This window comes from Capra hircus, chromosome 3 (genome assembly GCF_001704415.2).
Source record: "Capra hircus breed San Clemente chromosome 3, ASM170441v1, whole genome shotgun sequence".
Lineage (NCBI taxonomy): Eukaryota > Metazoa > Chordata > Mammalia > Artiodactyla > Bovidae > Capra > Capra hircus.
Genome location: NC_030810.1, coordinates 99,962,472 through 99,986,082, shown reverse-complemented (window position 1 = coordinate 99,986,082; position 23,611 = coordinate 99,962,472). Strand labels below are relative to the sequence as shown.

Below are 23,611 nucleotides of genomic sequence, written 5' to 3'. Positions count from 1 at the left end.
ACCCAAACCTTAAACTCGGAAGTCATCCTAGGCAGCTCCTGCAGCAGTTCCTGTCAATCCTCTCTCATAAATGTCTTTAAAAGATGTCCCCTCCCTTTTCATCCTCTATAGCACTGACAAAATCCTGGATCTCAGAATTTCCCAGTTTTATTGATATTGAAGATGGTTCTAGTCTTTACCCTTTCTCCAGCTGATCTATTCCTAACTACTTGTCTGTCTATCTAATTTATCTTTTTTGAAAATAAATTCATTCCCATCAGTTTTCTTTTACAGTCCTTTATAAGCGCTTATCCCCAGGTTGGCATAACTTTTTTTCTTTTTTTAAAAAATGTTTTATTTGTTTATTTGGCTGCATAGCTTCTTTTCTTAAAAATGCTTTGCTTATTTACTTAGTTGGCTGCACCAGGCCTTAGTTGCAGCATTTTGGATATTTAGTTGAGGCATGCAGGATCTAGTTCTCTGACCAGGGATGGAACTCAGGCCCCCTCCATTGGGAATGTGGAGTTTTAGCCACTGGACCACTGGGAAGTCCCTGGCGTGACTTCTACAGTGCTTCAGGATCTTCCAGAAAGTGTGACTAAGCCTAAATTTCCAACCTCATGGCTAGCAACTCCCCCACACTATTTTTCACTACCTAATGGCTCTTCACCTACATCAACCAAACTTCCTGCTTTATTGTCTCCTGCAGAAGACCTACGTCCTGAGAATATCTATCATAGACATTCAAGTTTCCAGAGCTAAAAATCCTTGAGAACAATTTTTAAAATATTCTCTATAGCCAGAAGATTTAGCACTCTGTTTAACACAACATACTGTTTACTTTAGCTGAACTCTGCATACACCCAGTGGTTTGTTCATCCTCCCTTTCCCTTCCAGCAAAACCCTACTCAAGCTTGCATTCCTCCAGGAAACTTTCCCCAGCCCGGTCAGGTAGTTAGGGTCTCTGACTCCTTTATCTGAAGTTAGCACATTTAATTTTACTTATTCTTTTCTTCCAGTTTTATTGAGATATAATTGACACACAGCACTGTATTGAATTTAATATTATATTTTAAGTTTATCCATACAACGAGTTGCCATAAATGTTAACACTTTCACCTTTTGGTAACTAACAGTAATCCTATCCACGCTTGACGGGGCTCTGTTGAAAGCCATCTCCTCCATTAGATAGTACCCCATTCCTCGAGATAATTACTTCTTCTAACTCTCAGCTCATAATGCTTATATTTATTTAGCACCTGACACTCTTTCATCATAGCTGCTTACTACTGCTTTCCTGGTTTCCTTCCTCTCCTCCCCGATAGACTGTAAACTCCTGGGGGCTGGGACCGCGATCCTTCTCTTCTCTGACTCCCTCTCCAGACTTGGCGCTGCGCTTTGCAAATGCGGTTCTAAAGCATCTCCGGGAAGCTCCCGAAGGGACAGAGCCCGATAAAGGCGCCTCTGCCGGCGCAGCTGCCCGCCCATCCCTCCACCGGCCAGGGTCCACCCCGCGAGCTGGTCTGGAAGAGCGGAAGGTGTACGGGAAAGAACTCCTGCCTGTCCCTGGCCTTCAAAGGCGATCGGAAAGGTGCCAGAGTTCCGCGCAGGGATCACACCCTCTTAGATCTTCACAAGAGCGTCCTGCCGGGCTTGTGCAGGCTCGGACGGGCGGGGTTGCCGGCGCAGGGGCGGGTCACAGCTCATTTCTCTTTCGCTCATTGGTCTCCGAGGTGACGGACAGGCCAAGGAGCCGCTAAGACGCTGATGAGTTAGAAACAACTATGCGCGCAAAATGTAAACAATAAATAAAAGGCAGTGGAAGAGCGGAGGAGGGAATGGCTGGTGTCAGTTTTAGAGCGGCTGGGGCTCAGCTTAGTCCCCACTGGGGAAAGACAGCGGTCTTTGTTCCGCCCTCTTTCTCAGTAACCTGGGCAGAGGAGGTGCTGCTTTCTGGAAAGTTGAACAGGCAACAGAATCACAGTTGACTCGTCCGCATGGGACCGAGCCTTCATTGTAGTTCTTTCAGCTTCGGTCTAGGGGCTACAGAAACCTCCGTTCAGGCACTGGCGCGACACTGTCTGAACTGGCCGCCCAGGTTCCTGCCTGCCTGTCTGTAAGAGGCAAATCTGAACGCGTATTCTGCTTGAAGCCGCCAGTATCCTTGTGGGCCGAAGGGCCAAGATCCATTTTAAGGCTTGTGGATGAGTCATCCTGAACTCGGGTGGCCCGGCCTGCAGCAGCTTGAACCAGGGTTTCGGTTCCGGCTTAGAGATTTAGGTTGGGTCTTGACTGAGAGAGCGCAGAATCCTAGCTGTTAGACAAGTGGTCAGTGACAAGGCTCTGGCCCTTCAGCTTTGTAGAAGAGTTCCCATGGAGACGGAAAATAGTGAAACGAGTTTATTAGCAGGAAAAAGAGTACAGTACATGCAATAGTCATATGGGTGGACTCAGAAAGTCTCATCGTCTTGGTAATTTGAATCACTTATATGGGGCATTTCTTCTGGGTTTTCTTTTGGCCGATCATTTTAATTTGCCTGGTTCTGAGTCCATTTTTGGCATATCTCAGGATCCTCCTGTGTGTGCAGGTATCTCTCAACCAAGATGGATTTCAGCAAAGAGGTCTATGGGTAGCGTAGCATCACTTCCCTTTTAACCTCCAAAGAGTTTTCTAGTTGGGATGGTCTTGACTTGGAGAATGAGAAATATGTGGTCTCTAATCTCTTATCTGGGCAGGGCCCAGCCTCCTCTCTCGACTGTCCTGCTATTGATATTTTGGAATTTCTGTCTTCAGGGAATGAACTCCGATTGTGATGGGCATCTACCTCCTACCTTAATTTGTGATGAGCTCCTGCTTATCTTTCCAGTCACATGTGGGAGGAACCACCACCGGAGTCTGGTCATTTCAGCCTTCTGTATAAGCGACCTCTTCTCCTGGGCTGTACCTGCCCCCTGCACCCTCCACTCTCCTGGAGAAGCTCTGCCCTCACCAGCGCAGAGGCCTTCCCCGGTGCACTCCTGCTGCCCCCAGCCCTACTCTCAGCTCTGGCCCGGTTATCAAGTGCTCCAAGCACACTGGACCTTGCAGCCCTGTATCACAACACTAATCACACCTGCTAGGTCCCTTCCCGGAATGTGAGCATCCTGAAGGAAGGGAACTGTGTGTTTTCCAAATGGGTATCCCACAGCCTAGCACAGTACACATCAATAAGAATTCAATAAATGTATACTGAAGGAATAAACACATGGACTCCATGGATTAAAAGTCAAGATTAAAAAATGTCAGGCAAGGCTGTGGCATTCTGGGGGCTCACCAAAGACATGAATCATAACTTTTTCACTTCTGAATTCTGATAGCCAGCTAACAAGTGACACTCCTTTTAAATGTGTAAATAAATTCAAGATGGTTTCCCTGGTGGCTCAATGGTGGAGTCTGCTTGCCAATGCAGGGACACGGGTTTGATCTCTGGTCTAGGAAGATCCCACATGCCTTGGAGCGGCTAAGTCTGTGCACAACTACTGCGCCTGTGCTAGAGTGCCTGGGGACTGCAACTAGTGAGCCCATGTGCACACCTTAGAACCAGTGCTCCGCAACAAAAGATGTCACTGCAGTGAGAAGTGCACGCACAACTAGAGAAAAACACACACAGCAAAGACCCAGCACAGCCAAAATAAAGAAAAAAAATAATAATAAATTCAAGATGATAAATACTGATGTTAAGCCGTTTAGTTGTGGTCCCAACTCAACCAGTGGAAAGATTTCTGCTGAGCTAGTGGGGTGGGGCAGTGGGCCTCAGGGGCCAGTCACTGAGGAAAATCTGGGCAGGCTTGCAAGGGTGTGTTTGTGTGAGACAACAGACACAAGAGGCCAAATACAAGAGGTGTTTACTGTAATGCATATTCCAGAAGGGTGGGGTGGGGTGGGGTTCCCCCAATCTGATCCTCTAAGGCTCTGGGGTGACTCACTCTTCCTTGGGCTCAGAGGTGGGGCTGCTATTTGTTCCCCGAGTTGGGCCCTGCTCCCCGGGGCCCTTGGCATCCCTAGTGTCCCCAGTCACTAGAGCCACATTCCTCAGATACTTCGTGTTGAAGCAGTTGACCTGTTCATCCCCAGGACTCAGTTTACAGCAGAGGGCAGAGTCTCGCCAGAAGTTACGTCGGGAACCACACAGGTCATCAATAAAGGCTGATTTCTGATGACAGAATAAAGAAGAGGTGATGGGGAGGAGGGTTGTCAGAGTCAGGACTGGTTACTTGGATATCCAAGTTCCCCTTCCCTCCGCTTCTACTGCTTCCTCCCTGGATCCCCTCACCCCTGGGGCCCAGAGGGAGTACAAGGCTGCCTTCCACAGCCAGACAGACTCCTTATGACAGACAGATGTGACCATCTGGAAATGCCAGAGGCCCAGAGGAGCCATCATAGGTGCTTAGAGGCGGGGAGCAGGTCAGGTCAGAGACGAAGACTTTCGGAACCAAGAAAGACCTCCCCACTGGTCCTCGTTTCTGAGGGCTGGTTTGAGGTACTCAGAGAAGCGATGGCCCGCAGTGCCAGGCTTCTCCCTCCTCTGCATCCCTGGGAGAGCCCTGTCCTCACACTCACCTCCTCCTCAGCACAGCAGGCCTGCTCTGGGAATGGCAGGTCACAGCAACGGGCAGTCACTTTCTGAATCAGCCCAGGAATCTGCTTGCTATGTTGGTGGAAACGGGCAGGGGTCAGGGTCTCTGAGTGACCCCAGGCACCAAAATGGTGTTTGTAGACCATGATTTCGCTCTTCCCAATAGTGTCCCAGAGGGTGCCCCAGAAGGGAGTTTTGGGGGAAGGGAAGAGCACTGGGGAAGAACTAGGTAAGACTCACTGCTTGCTGAGAACTCTTTGGTTTCCACAGAGGTGATTCATGAGGTTGGGGGTGATTCGGCTGAGGTCAAGGGTCAAGATATCCCGGTCATAGTTGGGATAGGGAGCCCGACGGGCGAAGCACTCGTCACGGAGGGGGCTAGGGGGGTAGTGGCAACACGAGTGGTGGTGGGTCTTTATAGCGTGCTCCCAGTCACAGTACCCATCGAGGGTATCCTCCCACTGTGGACCAGAGAAAGGCAAGTCAGACGACTGGACACTGGCCCTCCTGTCCCTCTGCTTCCCTCACTGCCTCACACGATGAGACGCGCACTCCCTGTCCCCGGTGCTGAAAGGGAAGGGCAAAGAGGCAGCTGTGGATGTGTGGGGCTGGGAAGGCAGAAGGGGTAGAAGCACAGCCGAGGTTCGGAGCCGGCCATGGGACGTGTGCTGGAGCAGCGGACGGGGAGGATCGGGTGAGGCCAGACGGGTGGACGGCAGAGAGGTGCACACGGGGGGCACTGGGTGGACGCGGCCAGGACGGAGGCACACGATGAAGAGACTTGGACGAGGCACACAGTGGACGGACGGACATTCACAAGCAGGCAGACGGGCAGACGTGCTCACAGCGGGTAGCTAGGTACGTGGATGAACAGGCCGGCGGGATCAGAGGTCTGAGACGGGTGGGCAGGCAGACAGGCTCTTGGGATGCCGAGACGCCCACTTACGGCCTTCCAGGCACAGGTGTGGTTGTTCCCGGGCCGGCAGCAGCGCTGGAACTCCGCCTCCAGCCGGGTCAGGGCCTGCAGCTGCCTTTGGATGGAGTCCGTGGCTGGGAGGTTGCGTGGCACCGAGCGGAAGCGTTTTAGGTGGCAGATGTTCTTGATATTGTCCACTGTGGGTAGCCCAGGGGGAAAGGGCAGCTTGGGGCCCAAGGAAATACCAGGCTGGTGGCTGGGGCAGGCCCGGAGCTGGTAGTGTGGCCGGGGAGCTTCCTCCTGGAAGCAGGATAATCGAGCCTCCCCCTGCTTTTTGCAGCACCCGTGGGGTTGGGTCTTGACCGAAAACTCGGCCTCACAGAACCGGGTCACTGCGTCTTCCCACTAGAGTGAGAGGAGTGGGTCAGTCCAGCAGCCCACTGTCCACACTCCTGTCTTCCTCCCAGGCTCCAGAAAAGGCCCCTGGCAGGCAGATAAGAAAGAAGTGGAGGCTGTCCTCCACGCTTCTGCACACGAGGAGGCCCACGGGAGGGCCAGTGAGAGGGACCTGAGGTTCCTGCACACACAGGCCTAGGCCTCTAGTCCTTGAAACACACACACACAGTCTGGGGGTTAAAGGACATCCCCAGGATCAAGAGCGCAACCCTTACCACGAGTTCTGCACAGTCCAGGCGGTTTGTGGGGTTGTGACAGCGGCAGCAGCGGGAATATCCAGTCTCCAGCAAATTGAGGGTCTCACCCTGACGGCTGAGGTGGGAAAAGCCAGTCTGTGGCAGGTTCCAAGGGCCATACACCACATGCTGACGACTAGGAAGGCAGATCTGGTCCAGATTGTCCAGAGAAGGCCGCCCAGGGGGGAAGCCATCCAGTCGGTGGCCCCAGCCGCCTCGGGGTCGGCCCTGTTGGCAGTGCTGGGCTGGATTCCAGGACTCGGGCTCTGGGGGGCCGTGGTCCATGGAGGGAGCTGGCTTTTCTAGAACAGGGAAAACAGTGGGAAGGGGGACTATGTGGAGGGACAGTGAAAGGCTGGGAGGATACAGAAGAAAAAGACAAGAAATGAATTTGTGGCTCTTACCTTCAGAATGACTGACTAAAAGGAAAAGAGACTTGAGTCACGCAAGGTGTCACCCTTACAGCTCCCAACCCCAAATCACTCCTGCCCACTGTGTTGCTTCCCTGGGCTCAGAATCCCTGCTCCTCACCCCACCCCCACCAGGGTCTGAGCCCTAAAGGGGGGGAGGGACAGACAAAAGCTGTCACTCTCTCTCTCTCTGCTTAGATTGGAAAGTCAACTCCCCTTGATATTGCAAAGGTGGGTCTACTGGGGTAGAAGGAGACAGGTAATCAGAAATCATGTTGGGATGGGCACCTCTAGAAGACAGGGGCCTGGCCAGTTCTCATTGATAAAAAGGAACTCAGTGGAGAAGCAAGGGAAAATAAGTACTACTTTTGTGTCATTTAATCTTATAGTTTTATAAAATAGGTATTATTTCCCCAACTTCACAAATGAAGCAATAACTAAGGCTTGGAGAGGTAACTCACCCAAGGTTATTACACAGCTAGTAATTGGCAGAGACCCCAGAGCCCATGATGTCAGTCACGGGAGGCAGGAGGGCAGAAGGGAGGCACTCGCTTACCTTCCTTCTGTTCAATAGGAACCTGGGGAGCGGGCAGCTCCTCTTGGAGGGGGATGGCTTCTTGAGGGAGAGGGGGACCCCCTGAAAGTCACCGAGGACACAAAGGAGCAAGGGTCAGGCTGATGTCAGCAAGATGTGGTGGGAGGGGGCGGACGGGGAAGCACTCACCTTTCTTTTCCAGGGGGAGCTGGGGAGGGGGCAGCTCCTCTTGGAGGGGGATGGCGTCCTGTGAGGGAAAGGGCTGCACTACAGAAAGGGGTGTGTGTGAGTAGCCTACCCCTTCCTCCCCTCCCATTCTGAATATCAGGTGTAGGCCAGACTAGAAACCTAGAGGTGCAACTGAGACTTACCTTCACTCTGTCCCTCAAAGTGCAGGCTATGCTGGGAGGTGTGAGGGTGACCCTGGGGGAGGGCTCTGCTCAGAGGTGGGGAAGGGGGTGCAGCATAGCCCACTGGAGGCAAGAAGGCAGATGGTCAGAGCCTGCATTTCCTCCTGGAGCCCTGGTACCATGGCATGCCCCTAAACGCTTACCTTCTTGAAGGGGGTGGGTCAGGGGCTGTGGCCCCAGCTCTCTCTGCCCTGAAGCCTTGAAACCTGGAAGAGGAAGGGTGAATCAGGGGTGGTTTTGAGGGGCTCTTTCCTGGCCCTGAGTATGGGAAGGGGAGACACTGGAGGTCAGGAGCTTATGACGACCAAGACTCCAGAAGTCTATTGCTCCTGCCCCAAACCTGCCTGGTCAAGACTGATTCGGTGTGATAATCTGACAGCCTCACTTCCCCCAGGCTCAAAGTCTTGGGTCTTCCAAGTCCTGGCCTAAAGGGACTGTGACATATGGGGCTGGGGAAGAGGCCTTAATCTTGCTTCAGTGTCTTTCCCTTCAGAGCTTCTGGGCTCTCCCCACAGTTCAGGCCTTGAGCAGGCCCAAGCCTCGCCTGCCCGTCTGCTCCGCCCCCATCTACCCTGGGCCCTTGAGACGCCTTTGGGCCTCCGGTGAGGAGCCCGCACAGGAGCTGAGGTGCCCCGCTGCAATAGCCTCAGCTCCTCACTAGTTTAGGTCTCTTTAGGACCTGAGGAACTGCATGGTTCAGGACTCTTGAAGCAAAACACCCCCACAGCCACGGCGAAAGGACTTGCTTGTAGCTGATTTGCAGTCATGAAAGGCTAGGACTGGGAGGGACAAGATTGAGCCTCCCAGGGACAGACTAGATCTAGGACGCTCTGTCAAGTTTCCACAGTAACATTCTGTTGGGCATCCAAGCAGATAATGTGTGTGTGAGCTGGACGGGCTGTGCCTGGTCCCCTGTGGACAGGTAACAACCCCTCCCCTCCCCTCCTCATCAGGTAAGGAGTCACTCAAGGTTCCCTGGGTCAGTGCACTGGTTTTGAGCAGCCAGGGGCTCCTGGTCTTCTCTTCTGGGTAATAGGTCCCACAGACACTGCAGGTCCCTCACTCAGTGAATTTACCTGCCCTCTCTGCGGTCCATTTGACTCCAATTGTACTTCTCGGCAGCAATCTTAACCCCTCCCCTTCTGTACGCCTGCTCTCCCTCCTGTTAAAGGCTCCAGCACCCAGCCCCACCACAGGCCTGCTCAGAACAGCCAGCCAAGCGGGGTACCTTTCTGCTCGTGATGAGCCATCCAGGACGGCTGGACCCAGGCCCTCATCCAAGTGCTGGCTCCAAGCCCAACTCACCTCCATCAGAGGCCACAGAAGCAACAGTCAAACAGGCCAAGACCAAGGCTGCTCTGGACATGGTCCCCATCCTGGGGCAGGTACAAGTGGGCGGCCACCCAGTAGGTCCTCTCAGGCAGATCGGATTGAAGGGCCGGGCAGATGGGAGCCTGCCTGTCCAGTTGCTGTTGCTGCTATTGTGAACTTCAGGGCCGGTTCCTTCTCCTCTTTATAGGCTGCGAGAGAGAGCTCCCGCCCTCCTCAGCTTCCTGCCATGACTCAGTCCCAGCAGCTCCTCCTCTGGCACTCACCCTGAGGCCTCCTGAGAGGACTGAGAACGGAGGTGCACCCAACTCCAGAGAAACTGATTTTGAGAATCCCAGAGCGAGAGAGGTCCAAGGCCTTATTCTGTGCCCCAACTTCTCCATCTGCGTGCTGCCTTCTGCGGAGAACGCATCTGACAACCTGCTGAACTCAGGTGTGCAAACAGGGCCCTGAGGAGTTGAGACAGGAACACCCTCCAAACTGGAGCTCCCCAACCAGGGAGAGCTCTGGAATGCCCCTTCTCAAACCCTCAAGCCCCTAGGACAGAAGAGTGGGAGACAGAGTCAAATTCCTTTTTATGTCCCTGTCAGGAATCAGAGATGAGGACATACACTACTAGCTTCAAGTTTACTGTTTTTATTTAACTTTTTGGCTGTACCATACAGCATGTGAGATCTTAGTTCCCTGACCAGGGATTGAACCCAAGCCCCTGCACTGAAAGCACAAAGTCTTCACCACTGGACCACCAGGGAAGTTACCCAAGTTTATTTAGTTTCACTCTCCTCACATCCAAACAGCTACAGCTTCTCCCAGACCAAATCTCTTCATGAAAGTAGTTCATGCCTTCACACAAGTTCTGAGGAGTCTGAGGGACTCCAGACCTGTCAGTTAAGGGATGGCTGGTGGCTCCTGCCAGGTCTTTGCCACATCTATATACAAATGCTCAGAAAATTTCTTCAGCATTTGGGACCCTGGTGTCCTGCAGCTCCTGTAGCCGTTGTACAGCCTCGGCCAAGTCCCATTCTCCAAGTCGACGATTATCTCGAGTCCGAATGTTCACTGTTCTCTTACTCTGCTCTCTCTGGCCAACCACTGCAGGAAGAGGGAGGTCTGGGAATCTTAGGAAAAGTGTATCCAAAAGGAGAGGATATCCTCCTTTTGCTGTGCAGAAATCTTTAGGAAAAGCAGAGCTCAGACATGGTTCCGGGAAAGGATATATTTAGCTATCTCTTGCTCTCCAGTTCCCTGGTCTTCCTGAAAGATTCCAGACATTTTCTTACATGCCTTATCACTTCCACTCAGGAGCCCAGGGGTGAGAGACAGTACGGTCAGCCAAAGAAAGACAAACACATCAAGAAGCAGATCCAGAGAGAGAAGTGTCTGTGTGTGTGAATGTACATTAGAGAAAGGGGATGGTGGCAGGGAGGGAGACATGTTATGTAAGTCCATGGGGTCATGGCGTAGCTTTTGCGAAGACTGGCAGGATGAGTGGGTGTGTGAAGTTGCTCAGTTGTGTCCAACTCTTTGTGACCCCAGGGACTGTAGCCTACCAGACTCCTCCGTCCATGGGATTTTCCAGGCAAGAATACTGAAGTGGGTTGCCACTGCCTTCTCCAAGAGATCTTCCCTACCCAGGGACTGAACCCGGGTCTCCTGCATTATAGGCAGATGCTTTACTGTTTGAGCCACCAGGGAAGTGGGTGTGTAAAACTAGAGAATCAGGTAATCTGGCTGAGAAACCTCTACTTCTTGCCTTCAAGACAGAGCTCTGAATCTTGGAAAAATGAAAAAAGGTACACGGTTGGCTTAGGCTTTTTCCCTTATGGCCCTTTCTCTCATCCCTTAGGGCTGACTCCACCTAGGTCTAGAATAAACAAAACTAACTAATTAACATCTTATTAGCCCTTCCTGTCCCTTTCTGTCTGATGCTCCCTTGACTAATTAACCTGACAGACACCAAGAGTTAGGGTGGGGGCCAGCAGAAAACTGTCCTGAGGGTCAGAGGCACAGGCCAGGGGGTGCAAGAGCCTAGGCCCCAACGGCTCAGTTGCGCTGAATCCTGGCTTCTGCCCAGCTTGGGGAATGAGCCGCAAATTACCCAAATGTGCAAATGACCAGGCCTGACAGGAAAGAACATACAGGCCGGGTAGAAGAGTGTAGGGCCGTGGGGCTGTGCTGACCAGGTCTTACCAAACTGAAAATTGTAGTGTGCGAGCTGAGCCCGGCGGATTCTCCGGCTGAGGGTCAGTCCCGAGTCAGCGTCCAGGTCACCGACCAGTCCCGCAGCTTGCAGGCTCTGCTGTGCCTGGGGCAGAGGGTCATTGATAGGCACTTGATTTAACGGAAGGCTGAGGAGGTGGAATACCCCAACACCAGTTTTCCTCAAGCTCCCCCACCTGCTCTTCCTTCCTCTGCCTCCAGGCTCTCCGGGTCTCTTCACGAACCCTCTTCACTCTCTACACTGAGGCCACTCTGCAGCCCCCACAGCTTCCTTGTCTGCCTCATCCTGCAGCCAAGCCTCGCTGGACCCTGCCTGTTTCTAGACACCACTCTACACCACCAACCAGCTGCTCGGCCCTAGTACTGTCCATTATCCTTACTTCTTTCTAGAGACGAAAAATGAGAACAACATTCATCCAAGGCCCCTTCTGTGCCATGGACCTTATTGTCTATTTAACATTTACCGACTTGTTTAATTTTCACAAATCTCCAGGCAAGGAGGGATTAGCTCAGTTTTCAGATGTGGAACTCCCAGCATGTAGCAATTCCCATTGCTCGTCCCGGGCCTATCAGCCCTGCGTCGGCCCCCATCCTCACCTCTCTGGCATATTCCTCCTGCTCTGTCCCCACGGGGATGACCACCACCTGGAACGGGGACAGCCACAGTGGCCTGATTGAGAGAAGAGAGGAAGGCAAACTATTTATCCTGGCTCGGACCACAAGTGTGGCTGCAGAGAGCAGATTCTAGAAGGAAACAGAAGCTGGAGTCTGAAGGGGGGCGGGATCTGGAGCACACACTGCCTGGTTTGAGGGCCAGAACAGACAGGAATCTGGGTCAAAGGTCTCACCATTTTCCCCCACAGCTCTCCGCCAGCACTCCCAACATCCTTTCCACGGAGCCAAGCACAGCGCGATGAATGAGGACTGGACGCTCTAGGGCCCCCGACTGCCTTGGAGGGAGATAGGGGTGGACAGAATGCAGAAGCATCACAAAATGAGCACCCAAGATTACCTTCCAGTTTCCAAGAAATCTTCAACTCCGGCAAGGGAGGGTGTGGAGGATGTGGCTAAATTTTAAGGGTAGAAAGGGAAGTGGGCCTCCACCTAGTCCGTGAGCTGAGGGAAAAGGGGAGAGGACAAGGTGCCATACCCCTTGTACTGGAGATCAAATCTCAGGGGCAGCTGGAAATCAAGCTGGATTGTCCCACACTGATGGGGTCGACCCAGGGCATCGCGGACGTGCACATCAATCTGGCGAAGACAGAAGGGAGGACACTCGAGAAACCAGAGCCAGTGCCCTCCACTGCACGTCCGCCCCCTCTATCTACTCACATCTCGGGCTGTGTGGAGAGACATGTCACCCACGGCATCCTGCTCCACGTCACTCACTGGAGAATCTGGCAGTGGCTCTTTCCATTTAATAGTGATGTAACATTAGGGGACGTCAACACTCACATGAATGGCCCAGCCTCGCCCTGGCCTCTCAATTCCACGAGTTTCTCATCTCAGAGACCTTCACCCAAGCCCACACTGTGGCCATGACCTTCATCCCATCATCTCCAGGATGGCTGCGCCTCTGAAACAATCCGTCAGACACCTGCTCCGATTCCTGTATCCTGTCCTTCCAGCTCTGACAATTATTCCTATTAATGACTCTTCAATTTCTCAGCTCCTTAACTCACTTTTCTTCACACTCATAGGCCTCTTGGCTTTTCCCGCCTCCGTTTCTCTCCATGAAGCTCTAACCACTCTTCAGGTTCCTTGGTATCGTTGTTCTTCTGTCACATCCACATGACGAAACTCCACCTTGGCAGCATCCTCGCTGCCCACCTGCCTGGCCCTGCAACAGAGCTGCCCCGCGTTGCCCAGCATACCACACACTACAGATGCAAAAACAGTGACTGACGCAAGGGGCCGCTGTGAACCTCAGCAGAAGCCGTGCTGTTGCCAGCGAGCCACGGGCAGTCCTAACCAACTCTGTGCCCTGTTCTCCTCAAGGATGCTCAAGCTTTCTCCTCAATTCCCTTCTTTAGCTCCCTCATGACAACTCTCCTCTTCCCCACTCCCATCTCAGCAAATGTTCCTGACAGCATGAGAAAGGAAAAATGTCTCAGCTTCTGTCACCACACCTATACATTTCCTTGCACCTACCCCAGCCTTTCCTCCTATCTCCTAAACAAAGGCACAAGGGTCCTGTCTATGGAGGGCTCTGGATCCCATCCCTTACGATGTCCCACAAATGTTCCTCTACTGAAACCCCTTCTACAACTTCAACTTCTCCCGACCCAAACAGGCTCCCTCACATCACAGCATTTAAACATCCTCAGGCAACATCTCTTTGGATCTGTCAGCTACTCTCCTTTGCCTTTATAAAAGCCAATGTTCTTTAAGGTTTGCCTTGGCCACACTGCGTGCGGCTTATGGGATCTTAGTTCCCCAACCAGGGATTGAACTTGGGCCCTCAGCAGTGAAAGCGCTCAGTCCTAACCACTGGACCATCAGGAAATTCCTTAGAGCCAATGTTTTTGGAAGAGTTATATTCATTTATTCACTTCTGATTCTAACCCCCGTCCCCATTTTACTGGAAAATGGCCCCTCAAAACCTAACAGCCTTGGGGATTCCCTGGTAGTCCAGTGGGTTGAGATTCTACCTGCCAGAGTGGGGACACAGTTTCGATCCCTGATTCTGGAAGATCCCACATGCCTTGGAGCAACTAAACCTGTGCACCATAGTTACTGAGCCTGCACACCTCAACTACTAAAGCCCATGTGCCTAGAGCTTGTGCTCGGCAATGAGAACCCACTGCAGTGAGAAGCCTGCACGCTGAAACACTGCAGTGAAGAAGAGCCTCTGATCGCCACAACTAGAGAAAAGGCTCACGCAGTGACCAAGACCCAGTGCAGCCAAAATTAATCAAACCAACCAACCTAACAGCTCTTTCACTATATCCAGCAGGCACTTTTCAGGCCTTTTTTTCACTGATTTCTTTCACCTCTTTCAACCTGCCATGTCACTCCTCGACCCAGCCTCTGCCTACAATGTTCCCTCCTGAGTCATCTTTTTACTTAACCAATAATTACTTTTCAGATTAGAAAGAGAGTCCTACAGGAAACCTTTTCTGACCCTCCAGAGTAACATGCTCCCTTAGTACCTACACAGTACTGATCCCATGGTGCTGAAAATGCCTTCTTTACCTCCCAGAAGCTTCATCAGACCTAAGTTCCTTGAGGGCAGGAAATGTATTGCTTTTCTTTACATCCTACACAAGTTTAAACACATTCCTTCGTGTCTATTAAACATTTAATGAAACAAAACCAGAAGATGAGTAAGTAAGACTCTAATCTGGGTTCCCAGCTTACCTTAGGCCCATAGAACGCACCATCTCCAGGGTTGAGATCCCACGGTGCTCCAAATTCTTCTAGGGCCTGCTGCAGGACCTTTAGAGAGAAACAGACAAGAGAAGGAATATGTCGCCTTAGACTTTACAAGCAACATATCCCACTGGCCCCCGCAATGACCCTCTCAGCATCTGCCTCCACCAGGGACCCTTAGTCCCACCTACCCTCCCCTTCCATTAGACTGCTTTGTCTGCCTCTGCTTCCCTACCACTCACTCACCTGCTCGGCCTGGTCCCAAAGACAAGGCTCTCCCAGGAAGCCAGACGGCCGGGTAGACAGTGCCATGTGGAAGGAAAAGCCAAGGATGGTATAGACAGAGTGGAGGAAATCAAGACAGCTTCGGATCTCTGCCTGCAGCTGGAGGAATAAGGGTAGGTGAGCTGCGTGCCAGCTAGAGCTCTGGGGTCAGGGTGGAAGTTTGAGGGGAAGAAAGCAAAAACATAAAGGAAAGCTGGAGATGGAATGCAGCTGACTTGTAGTATATAAACAGGGCAGCTGAGGGTCAGGAATGTTGGCGGTTCACAAGGAGAATGAAAGGTGGTTTAGACTGCTTCAGTGGAGCTGGGGAAGGGCCACCTGATCCGGTGCACAGAAGATGTGGGCGTCATCCTGCTGGAAGCACCGAAGCCGGGTCAGGCCCCCCAGGCTGCCAGAGGCCTCAGCCCGGTGCAGGGCCCCAAAGTCGGCCAGTCGCAGGGGCAGCTCTCGCCAGGATCTGGGCCGGTGGGCGAACATTAGGCTGAGGTTGGGGTGGGGAAGAGTCAGGGCCACAGGGAAAACTAACCCCGGAGGCCTGCTCCCCGCCCTCCACTTCCCTTCTTCGCACTATCAGCTGATGCCCTCTCAGGCCTGACCCTGCCTCCTGCTCAGTCCTGTTAATCCTGCCTGGTTCTCAAGTGAATTTCTCAGTAACAATAACAGACACCACTTCCTGTGCCCCTGTTCTGTGACAGGCATTGAACTGAAAGAGGAACCTGAAACAGCAGCTCCAAACCCTTGCTATTACCCATGATGAGACTGGGGCTTAGGGAGGTACGATGATTTCCCCAAATTCACATGGGGAGATAGAAGGCAGATTCAGGACTTGAATCCAGGGTTCCAACACTATTCCAAGGTGCCTTCTATTAATATTTAGCAAACCGGCTGCCTACCCCTAGCCCCAGAAGAAACCAGGTCTCCTGGCTCCCAGCTCACCAATGTGCAGGGCAGTTCATGGGCTTGAGGGCAAGTGTGTCTGCGGCGGGGCTGGCAGAATGGTTGCTCTGAGAGCTGGAGGGCCTGTCCAGGCCTGGTGGCTGCAGGGCAAACATGTCTTCCCGATAATGCTTCCAGTGCCCTGACAGCTCCCAGAGCTTCGTAGAAAACAACATGGGGGTTTTCACTTCTGAGAAACCGCGGCAGGTGTACTCAGCCTGCAGAGGAGATGTAGACATGGGAGACCAGAGTGACTGGGGAGCAGAGGAGGCAGGGTGGCAGCTGCGTGGCTCTCCTGGGCCCTCAAGTCATGCTGATCACAGCCACACCTAGTAATTACCACACCCCCTCTCGACATTCCCCATAGTAGATGCACTGCTCTTGATTAAGGTCACTTGCACTCTATCATTCCAGGTGGCGCTAGTGGTAAAGAACCCACTGCTGATGCAGGAGACATAAGAGATGTGGGTTCAGTCCCTGGGTTGGGAAGATCCCCTGGAGAAGGAAATAGCAACCCACTCCAGTATTCTTGTCTGGGAAATTCCATGGACAAAGGAGCCTGGTGCGCCACAGTACCTGCGGCTGCAGAATCAGACACAACTGAAGTGACTTAGCACACGTGCACCTGATGGTATTAATGTTCAAACTTCTAATTCCTCTCTTTTTAACAGTTGGATTCTTCTAGGCCCTCAGTCCCTCTCCAGTCATCCTCCCCCTGAACATGGGTCCTCCTTACCCTGATAAAAGCCACCAGTGCATTATACACCCTTGTCCCTCGAGGCAGGAAGAAGCAGCTCCCAGGGCTCAGTTCATGGAAAAAGAAGAGCTCCTGTTCCTGGAGTTGGAACCAGCAATATCACTTCAAGGTGAAAGCAGGGCTTGAAAACCCAGAAGAGATTACTTGACAGAGTTGCTCCGTTTGTGGGATTCTGAATTTCCTCCCAACTTAACAGATCAGGTTCCCTCCTGGCTCTGCAACCCTTATCATCACACCTCCTCCGCCGCCATCCCCCCAGTCTCTACACCTTCCCAATGCGCCGGTGGTCCCGTAACTCTGCGTCCTCCCTCCATTCTTCCCAGGCCCTCAGCTCCTCTGCAGTGGGGAAGGAAATGCCGGACACTCTCTGTAGCGTCTCTGGGGCGCCTGGAAATCTCCACACTGATGATGAGTTCTGTGGGAGGACAGAGGGAGTCAAAGGGAAGATGAGGACTGAAGGCACCCACCCAACCTCCTTCAATCCTCAGATGATACTCTGGGCGCAAGCATCGCAGGCACCCACTTGACAACAATCCCATCTTGTCTCTCTCACTTTTCCCACCATCCCCAGCAGCAGGATGCCCACCTAATCCTCCACACAACCCCTGACATGTTTACCACCCTGGCGGTACCTGGGCCTTGGTTTCTACACATGTACTGCTCAACTCTAACTGCATCTGGTCACCTCTGCATTCTCACCAGCACTATCTTACCAGCACCCCTGTACTTCCTTCCTTCCCCTTCTAATCAACAATGGCACAGGGAAGTAACCCTAAGCACCGGTCAAATATTAAGTCCACCCATCCCCTTATCAAGCTCCCACACAGTCATGAGAAAACCCAATCTCCCACGCTGTTCCTGGATCCATGAAATTCAAATGCCTCTGCTTCTCGTTCCTTGAACAATAGTACTAATGAGAAACGGCCTGCATTTTATAGTACTTTTAACTTGTCCTCACTTTCTCTTGTGTTAGTTGGTTTTGTGTCTATGATTTGGCCCCACTGGCAGGACAGGAATTAACAGCCTCATTTTACAGCTGGGGACCATGGGCAAGGAGATTTACCCAAGGCCATATACTTATCAGTGGCAGAGACAGAACTCAGAGCAGATGCCTAGGTTTTCAGTCCAGGGTTTGCTCTACCTATCTGCCTCTCCCCTCACTCCCTGCTTCCTGATCCTACTCCAACTGACAGTTCACATTGCCCAGGAGCGGTATTTTTATAAAGGGCAGGCCTCTGACTTAAAAGAATGTTCTCTCTGTGCCTGTCAAATGGTGTTCCACACCTGCTCTCCCCTCAGGAGTCTTCCCTAATGACCCTGTCCAGTCTGTTTATGCTCTCCTTTGCCATCTCTCTTGGTGGTAATGTCTGACTATGGAATTTGAATTGGCTTCTGGGCCCTGGCAGGGTGTCAAGTATCTGTCACTAGATGGGAAGTTTCTAGAAGGCAGGGACAAAGTTTCTTTCTCCTTCCAGATTCCTCCCTTAGCTATCAGAGTAGAGAAGGGGCTGAGAATCACCTTCCCCTTCTCAACTCACTCCAGTGAAAACACAGGCATCTCAAGCTAACCCAGTCCTCATGACTGACCGACAGCAACTTCAGGCCTCCGATCTGTCCAGTATGCCGAAGGTGGGGGCCTCTGCACAGGTCAACCAGCATGCCACACCTGGGAGAAGGAAGGGGCCAGTGAGTGGTTTGAGCTTCTAAGTTTCTCCCTCTCAGGGTATTTAGCTGACAGAAAGAGATGCAAAGAACTGCTCCACAGAGAGAGCAGTGAGAGATAAACATCAGTGCCATTCCTTTGGAGCACCACAGCCTCTCTTCTTCCCCCACGCCAGCCCTGGCCTTCCTTACCGCAGCCCCGCCTCTCCCTGTTCCTCTCAGCGTCAGCAGCTCTCACCCATACACTGTTGCTGTTGGGCCTGTCACCTTCTCCTCAATCAAGCGAAGCTTAAAGGGGTTATCCTGGAAGAAGGGGAAAGTGAGGACAAGCCTTTATTTTCACAGAGACATCCCGGAGAGAGCCACTCCTCCCCTCACACCTCTCGATCATTCTCCTAAATCTGTGTGTCTCCACCCTACCTTGAAGAGCTGGCGAAGCTGAGCCTGGGAAGCCTCCAGTCTCCGGAAGGGCTGAGCAGCAGCTGCAAGGTCCTGGCAAATCCGTTCCAAAACAGGCAGCTCTGAGCCCTTGACTGTCCTGGAGAGACGAAGGATGGTTGGCTGGCCTCTGTCTGCTAGGGAGCAACACCTGGGTGACACACCTGGGTACTGGCTAGGGGGTGAATCCTGCCCTCCGGAAACATCTAAAGTTACTGGCAAAGACAAAGAGACTAGGGGAAAACAAATAGGAAATCAGATTCAAAGTTTACAGCTGGAGGAAAACAGCTCTAGGTATGAAATTAAATGTTGCATGCAGGCAATCTGGATAAACAAAACTAGAGCAACAGTAATGAGGGATGAAGTAAAAGTTGAATACATAAAAGCTAGAGAAGGTAAGTTTCAAGGTGATTTAGAGAAGGAAGGACATGGACTAATAGAGACGGTGATACCAGTGTCACAGCTGAGGCATGGAGGGACCCTGCCCCCAGTTTTCTTTCTCCTCCAAACTGAACATGCATGAGGCTCCAGAAAAGGCCTCAGAAACCATCCCAGTAAAGAGGTACAAACTTTCAGTTATAAGAGGAATAAGGCCTGTGGAACTAACATATAGCACTGTGGCTATAGTTGATAAATTCTGTATTGTATAATTGAAATTCTCTAAAAGTAGGTCTTAAGCATTCTCATACATACAAAAAAGCATGTGATAATTTGATTATGAGAATCCTTCTACAATGTAGACATATATCAAATCACCATAACTATACTTTAAATAAGTTACAACTGTATTCGTCAATTAGACCTCAAAAAAAGAAAAAGAAAATATGGTGATATCTCTGAAAAAAAAAAAAGCACCCCAGAATTATTCTCCTCCTTCCTTGCATTACTCACCGTTCCTTTCCTAAGAAGAAATCATGGTAAAAGCCACATTCTGTGCTTGGGCCTTGGCAGAGGACAGCACCTAGAAGCTGTTCAGCTGCTGCCCCCAGGACATGCGTACTGGAGTGCCAGAATACCTGGGTTCACAAGAAAGGAGTTCATGAGTTCATAGCCTTCTTTAGCCCCTACCTCTCTGACCTCCTCAGAAAAGCTGATGTGAACCAGTTATGAGTAACTATCACAAAATGTGACCCGAGCTTGGGGGTGACTGCTGAATAGTAAAAGACAAATAAACAACAAAACTGAATATAAAAGAAAGAAGGCCCCTAGAAGCAATGCACAGAAAAGAGTAAGCCCCACTCCTCATTGCTTTCCAGTTCCAGAGCATAGTAGGAGGTTAGTCAGTTTTCATACCATCCAAGCTGACATGAAAAAGTGGAGGGGAAGCCAGGTCATGTGCCCAGTTGTGCAAGCCACACTAGAATTAAAAACGTGCTACTGATGACTTATAGGTCTCAAGAGTTGGGGGGCTAACTGGGCATATTATCTATTTTCAACTTAATTCTCTCCCTTTCACTAGCACAAATGGTCACTGCTTAATAGACCCAGGCTAAGTAAAAACTTTCATCCTAAGTTTCCAGCTTAGCCAGGACCAGTCAAGGCAAGTAATATGCCGTAAGCCTCCCAACTGCACTTGGAGAAACTGATGCAAGGGAAATAAACGCTAGAAATGCCTACTTAAACATCTCTTAGTTTAGTAGCCACTGTATCCCCGATAAGGAAGAAGCTTACCGCTTTCCCCTGTGCAGAATCGAATGTCAGAAACCTGAGGTCAGCATCTGTCTCCAAGGGCCGCTCCAGATCATAAGGTTCTCCATTCACTTGAGCAGCCACTGCAGTATCTGCCAGGTTTGAACTTCAGCAGTGAGGAATACAGGTAAAGAAAAAGACAAGGTTACAATCCAAAGGCGAAGACAGGAACTAATCTCTTAGTAACTCCAAACCTGCAAGAGGAAACGAGTTACGGGAGCAATATAATTTATCATTCCCCTCCACCCTCCATGCCAAATGGAGGAAGGTCAGAGACTATGAAACTAATGCAGATTGAAAAGGAATTGGCAGGAAATGCTATCTTGGGGAGGATAGGATAAACATACAAAGTCTGTCCCCTACTCAAATTGAGAAAGAGAAAGCAGAGATAGAAGCATTATCCTGGTAGGTGCAGAATGAGCCTAGTACCTGATCTGCTGGGCTAGTTGGTAAGGAGTTGTCTTCCATGCTACAGCATCGACTTTCTGACCTCCAGGAAGTGATATCTTAATAGTCCGCTGTTCCTCCTGTGCCATGCTTGCTAACCTCTTTACCTGAGCAGTCCATAGCTCCTCAAAATAGCCAAGCCGCTCCACCAACCAGTGTGGAGGGGTCGGCACAGCTGCCTGGAGGGAAAGATGTTAACAAGTTAACACAGGTTCCATCATTCCTTCCTGGGATTGGGACCGCGCGAAATTAGAACATTTAAGTGGCCGTGGTCCGAATCCTGGGCCTTTAAAAACACTGGGTGATACAGGGCCCTAGAGGCTAGGAGCTCTAGGCTCCCCAGGCTGCCAACACGAGGGAAAAAATGGCGCATCTAAGGGCTAGGGTAGTCCGGTTGGGGGCCGCTGGGAGGGAGCAGGCGGTGTCAAGCAGGGTTAAGAGCCTACACTTTGGGGGTTCCGCTGGGCTGGGTCCAATATGGCTCGGAACTTTTGGGTACCTCACGCACCGTGTGCAGCCCGCAGGCATGTAACCCTGGGAACCGAAGCCGCCGACACCGCTGATACAGCCCCATTTTCCCTCAGTCCTGTGCTACATACTCAAAAGATCGCCGCTTCTACTTCGCCAGATTCCTCATTGACGTCTGGCCCAACAATATCCATGCCTATTGGTTACTACAGCTGCCACTCCAATTTGGGACCACCTCCAGGAACTCCGAAGAGGAACACCCCACGCAGCACTAGCAGCGGTGTGGGTGGTTCCGCCTGACCGGAAGACCTAAACTGTTACACACGTGGGCAATTCCAGGGACCTGCAGTTTCAGATCAAAAGAGCAGTAAGATATCCTGCGGCTTCGAGGACAGGGGCAGGAAAATTTCCCAGAATGCAAGCGGAAGAGAAACAGATCGGAAAGGGTAGTCATTTCCTTTTAACCATGCTTTACAGTCTTCACTGGCAGGTAGGAAACAAATAAAAGCATATACTTTGAGATAAGACAGATCTAGTGTAAATCCTGGGGATTGTGTCATTTTGGGGAAATTAACTTCTAGAATTCCCTAGCGGTCCAGTGGTTAAGACTCTGCTCTTCCACTGCAGAAGCCACAGGGAACTGGTCAGGGAACTAAGAGCCCACAAGCCAGGCAATGCGACAAAACCAGACACTCCCAAACAAAATAAACTTCTGAACTTCAATTTTCTTATCTATAAAATGGGAATAATAATAGTTCTAATTCTGAATTAAGGTTAATTTTATATTGTCTAATATATTGCACAGTACATAGTAATGGGCAACACTAGTGACAAGCTATGAGAATAAATGAACATAACCACTTTGGGGCTAGAGCAAAGAATCTGCAGAAGGCATTCTTTGGCATCCCTTCATACTCATGGTGCTTAAAGAGAGCCCTTTAGAGACCCCTTAATCTTACAGATGAGGAATTTAAGGTCAGAAAAGGTAAGTGGTTTAATGCCAACTGATGCTGGATTCTGAATCCATGTTTTGTATTCTTCTACCACAACAGACTTTCTCTGGTAGTAAGAGTTTACTCCCAATACAATTCCTCCAACAGCTCAGAAAGAAGTGCCTAACCCTAGAACCTTAGCTCTCTGCTTCCAACCAAGGCTGCCTCTAATTCCCATCCTAGCTCTCCTTTAGCCCTCTCCCTGCTATATCCAGAACACAGGACTAGGTGTATTTGATTTGTTTTCTATAGTAAAAATTGAAACACAACCAGATTTGTAAAGTATGAGGGAAATGGATTTAGGGACAGATGTGAGGTTCTTAGTAATTCCCATTAGTCCCCTCACCTGGGGGTGGGGATGCTTGGTGTAGGTTCTCAAGTTTCCAATGGTGATGTTATCAAGCATTGTGGAGGAAGAGCTGTCATAGAAAGGTGTTTAATCTAAGTTTCCAGAGGTTCTGTCTGGGGAGGCAGCAGTTGATCTGAGTCACAGGCACCACTCCGAATCTTGGCTCCATCTTCTGGCACGTTAGACACCCTGAAATACAAAAAGAAATAGACAAGAGTGTGGAAGAGGAAGATTACTTGTATGTGTGTGAGTTTGGGAGAAGGTTGGGAGACTTTTTAAATGGCAATCAGGAAGTGTGACAGCAGGCAGAACTCTTCCTATGGCTCTGCGCCAAAAGGGACAGGGAAGTGTCACACTGCATGCAACAAAATGGCAGCTACTCCATACATAATCATAAATAATTAAGAATATACCGACCACTGTACCGACTTGAAACCCCATAGGACTTGTATACTGACACACACCTTCTTTAACCATTCTGCTTTGGGAGGATAGTAGAGGGATAGTGGGATAAGTAGATTAATTACAGTCACAGACAATAGCTGCCTGCACTCATCCCTCAAACATGTACTGACTACTTGCTATGTGCGATGCACTGAGCTGGGTGCTACGGGATGCCAATCAACTGCTACTTCATCACTTACGTGATCTGGTTTGCAGTGAAGGAAGGAATGTTGTTATTCCATTCCTGCCTGTGTCACAAGCAAGCCAGCAAGCAAGCAGGCAAGAGTAAGCTAGCGAAGGCCAACACATTAACCACTGGGTCTTCACAACTTCTGATCTGTGACTAGCACGTCTCAGCCTCAGAATTTTAGCCAATTAGCCTGCTGGGGAAATATCTGTTGCTAAAACTGCTCCTCCCTTCCACCAGAATATTACTCAACAACCACTATGTGCCAAGTGCCATGCTTCACTATCTCACTGAATTCCGAGAACCCCAAGTAGTAGTTCTTACAGTCCCTTCAAAATGTTGAAAATGACTCTCAAAGAAGTCAAGCCCCACTCCATCTGAATGCAGGACCAGTGTTATAACACGTTATGCTGTCTCACAGGGACCAGGATCATCACCATGCATCACGTTTGGTAGCTCATCTCTTTTTTTTCTCTCC

General features: G+C 50.8%; 2 protein-coding genes across 9 annotated transcripts; both read right to left on the bottom strand.

Moving 5' to 3' along the window:
* On the bottom strand, positions 3,689 to 9,424 carry ECM1 (extracellular matrix protein 1). 6 transcript variants are annotated; one of them, XM_013962439.2, is made up of 11 exons: positions 8,864 to 9,424; positions 7,702 to 7,764; positions 7,520 to 7,621; positions 7,338 to 7,415; positions 7,170 to 7,250; positions 6,608 to 6,622; positions 6,183 to 6,505; positions 5,542 to 5,916; positions 4,836 to 5,056; positions 4,580 to 4,667; positions 3,689 to 4,172 (listed from the first exon to the last, which is right to left on the bottom strand). In XM_013962439.2, the coding sequence occupies exons 1-11, from the start codon at positions 8,931 to 8,933 to the stop codon at positions 3,942 to 3,944; spliced, it is 1,647 nt and encodes a 548-aa protein (XP_013817893.2). In that variant the 5' UTR covers positions 8,934 to 9,424; the 3' UTR covers positions 3,689 to 3,941. The 6 variants fall into 6 exon arrangements, with proteins under 6 accessions (XP_013817893.2, XP_013817892.2, XP_005677724.2 ...); XM_013962438.2 differs by having other exon boundaries at positions 6,183 to 6,622; XM_005677667.3 differs by lacking the exon at positions 6,608 to 6,622.
* TARS2 (threonyl-tRNA synthetase 2, mitochondrial (putative)) lies at positions 9,508 to 22,746 on the bottom strand. Of its 3 annotated transcripts, none has more exons than XM_018046035.1 (18): positions 22,500 to 22,746; positions 20,676 to 20,872; positions 20,229 to 20,352; positions 19,449 to 19,573; positions 18,540 to 18,657; positions 18,358 to 18,422; positions 18,045 to 18,123; positions 16,726 to 16,872; positions 16,437 to 16,535; positions 15,701 to 15,918; positions 15,083 to 15,245; positions 14,726 to 14,863; positions 14,468 to 14,545; positions 12,258 to 12,358; positions 11,956 to 12,057; positions 11,705 to 11,777; positions 11,078 to 11,192; positions 9,508 to 9,979 (listed from the first exon to the last, which is right to left on the bottom strand). In XM_018046035.1, exons 1-18 carry the CDS (start codon positions 22,557 to 22,559, stop codon positions 9,831 to 9,833), a joined length of 2,151 nt encoding a protein of 716 aa, XP_017901524.1. In that variant the 5' UTR covers positions 22,560 to 22,746; the 3' UTR covers positions 9,508 to 9,830. The 3 variants fall into 3 exon arrangements, with proteins under 3 accessions (XP_017901524.1, XP_013817889.2, XP_005677726.2); XM_013962435.2 differs by lacking the exon at positions 22,500 to 22,746 and adding an exon at positions 21,193 to 21,343; XM_005677669.3 differs by lacking the exon at positions 22,500 to 22,746 and adding an exon at positions 21,202 to 21,342.

Excerpts from the sequence above, each read along its gene's own strand:
- ECM1 (XM_013962438.2), bottom strand. The coding sequence starts at position 8,933 with ATGGGGACCATGTCCAGAGCAGCCTTGGTCTTGGCCTGTTTGACTGTT. Across the intron at positions 6,623-7,169 it reads TCCTATTGAACAGAAGGAAG|TCAGTCATTCTGAAGGTAAG; the intron begins GTAAGCGAGTGC and ends TTTTCCTTTTAG. Across the intron at positions 5,057-5,541 it reads ACACCTGTGCCTGGAAGGCC|TGGGAGGATACCCTCGATGG; the intron begins GTAAGTGGGCGT and ends TCTGGTCCACAG.
- TARS2 (XM_013962435.2), bottom strand. The coding sequence starts at position 21,267 with ATGGGGCTGTATCAGCGGTGTCGGCGGCTTCGGTTCCCAGGGTTACAT. Across the intron at positions 19,574-20,228 it reads ATTCTGCACAGGGGAAAGCG|GTATTCTGGCACTCCAGTAC; the intron begins GTAAGCTTCTTC and ends TTGTGAACCCAG. Across the intron at positions 15,919-16,436 it reads CACTGGTGGCTTTTATCAGG|GCTGAGTACACCTGCCGCGG; the intron begins GTAAGGAGGACC and ends TCTCCTCTGCAG.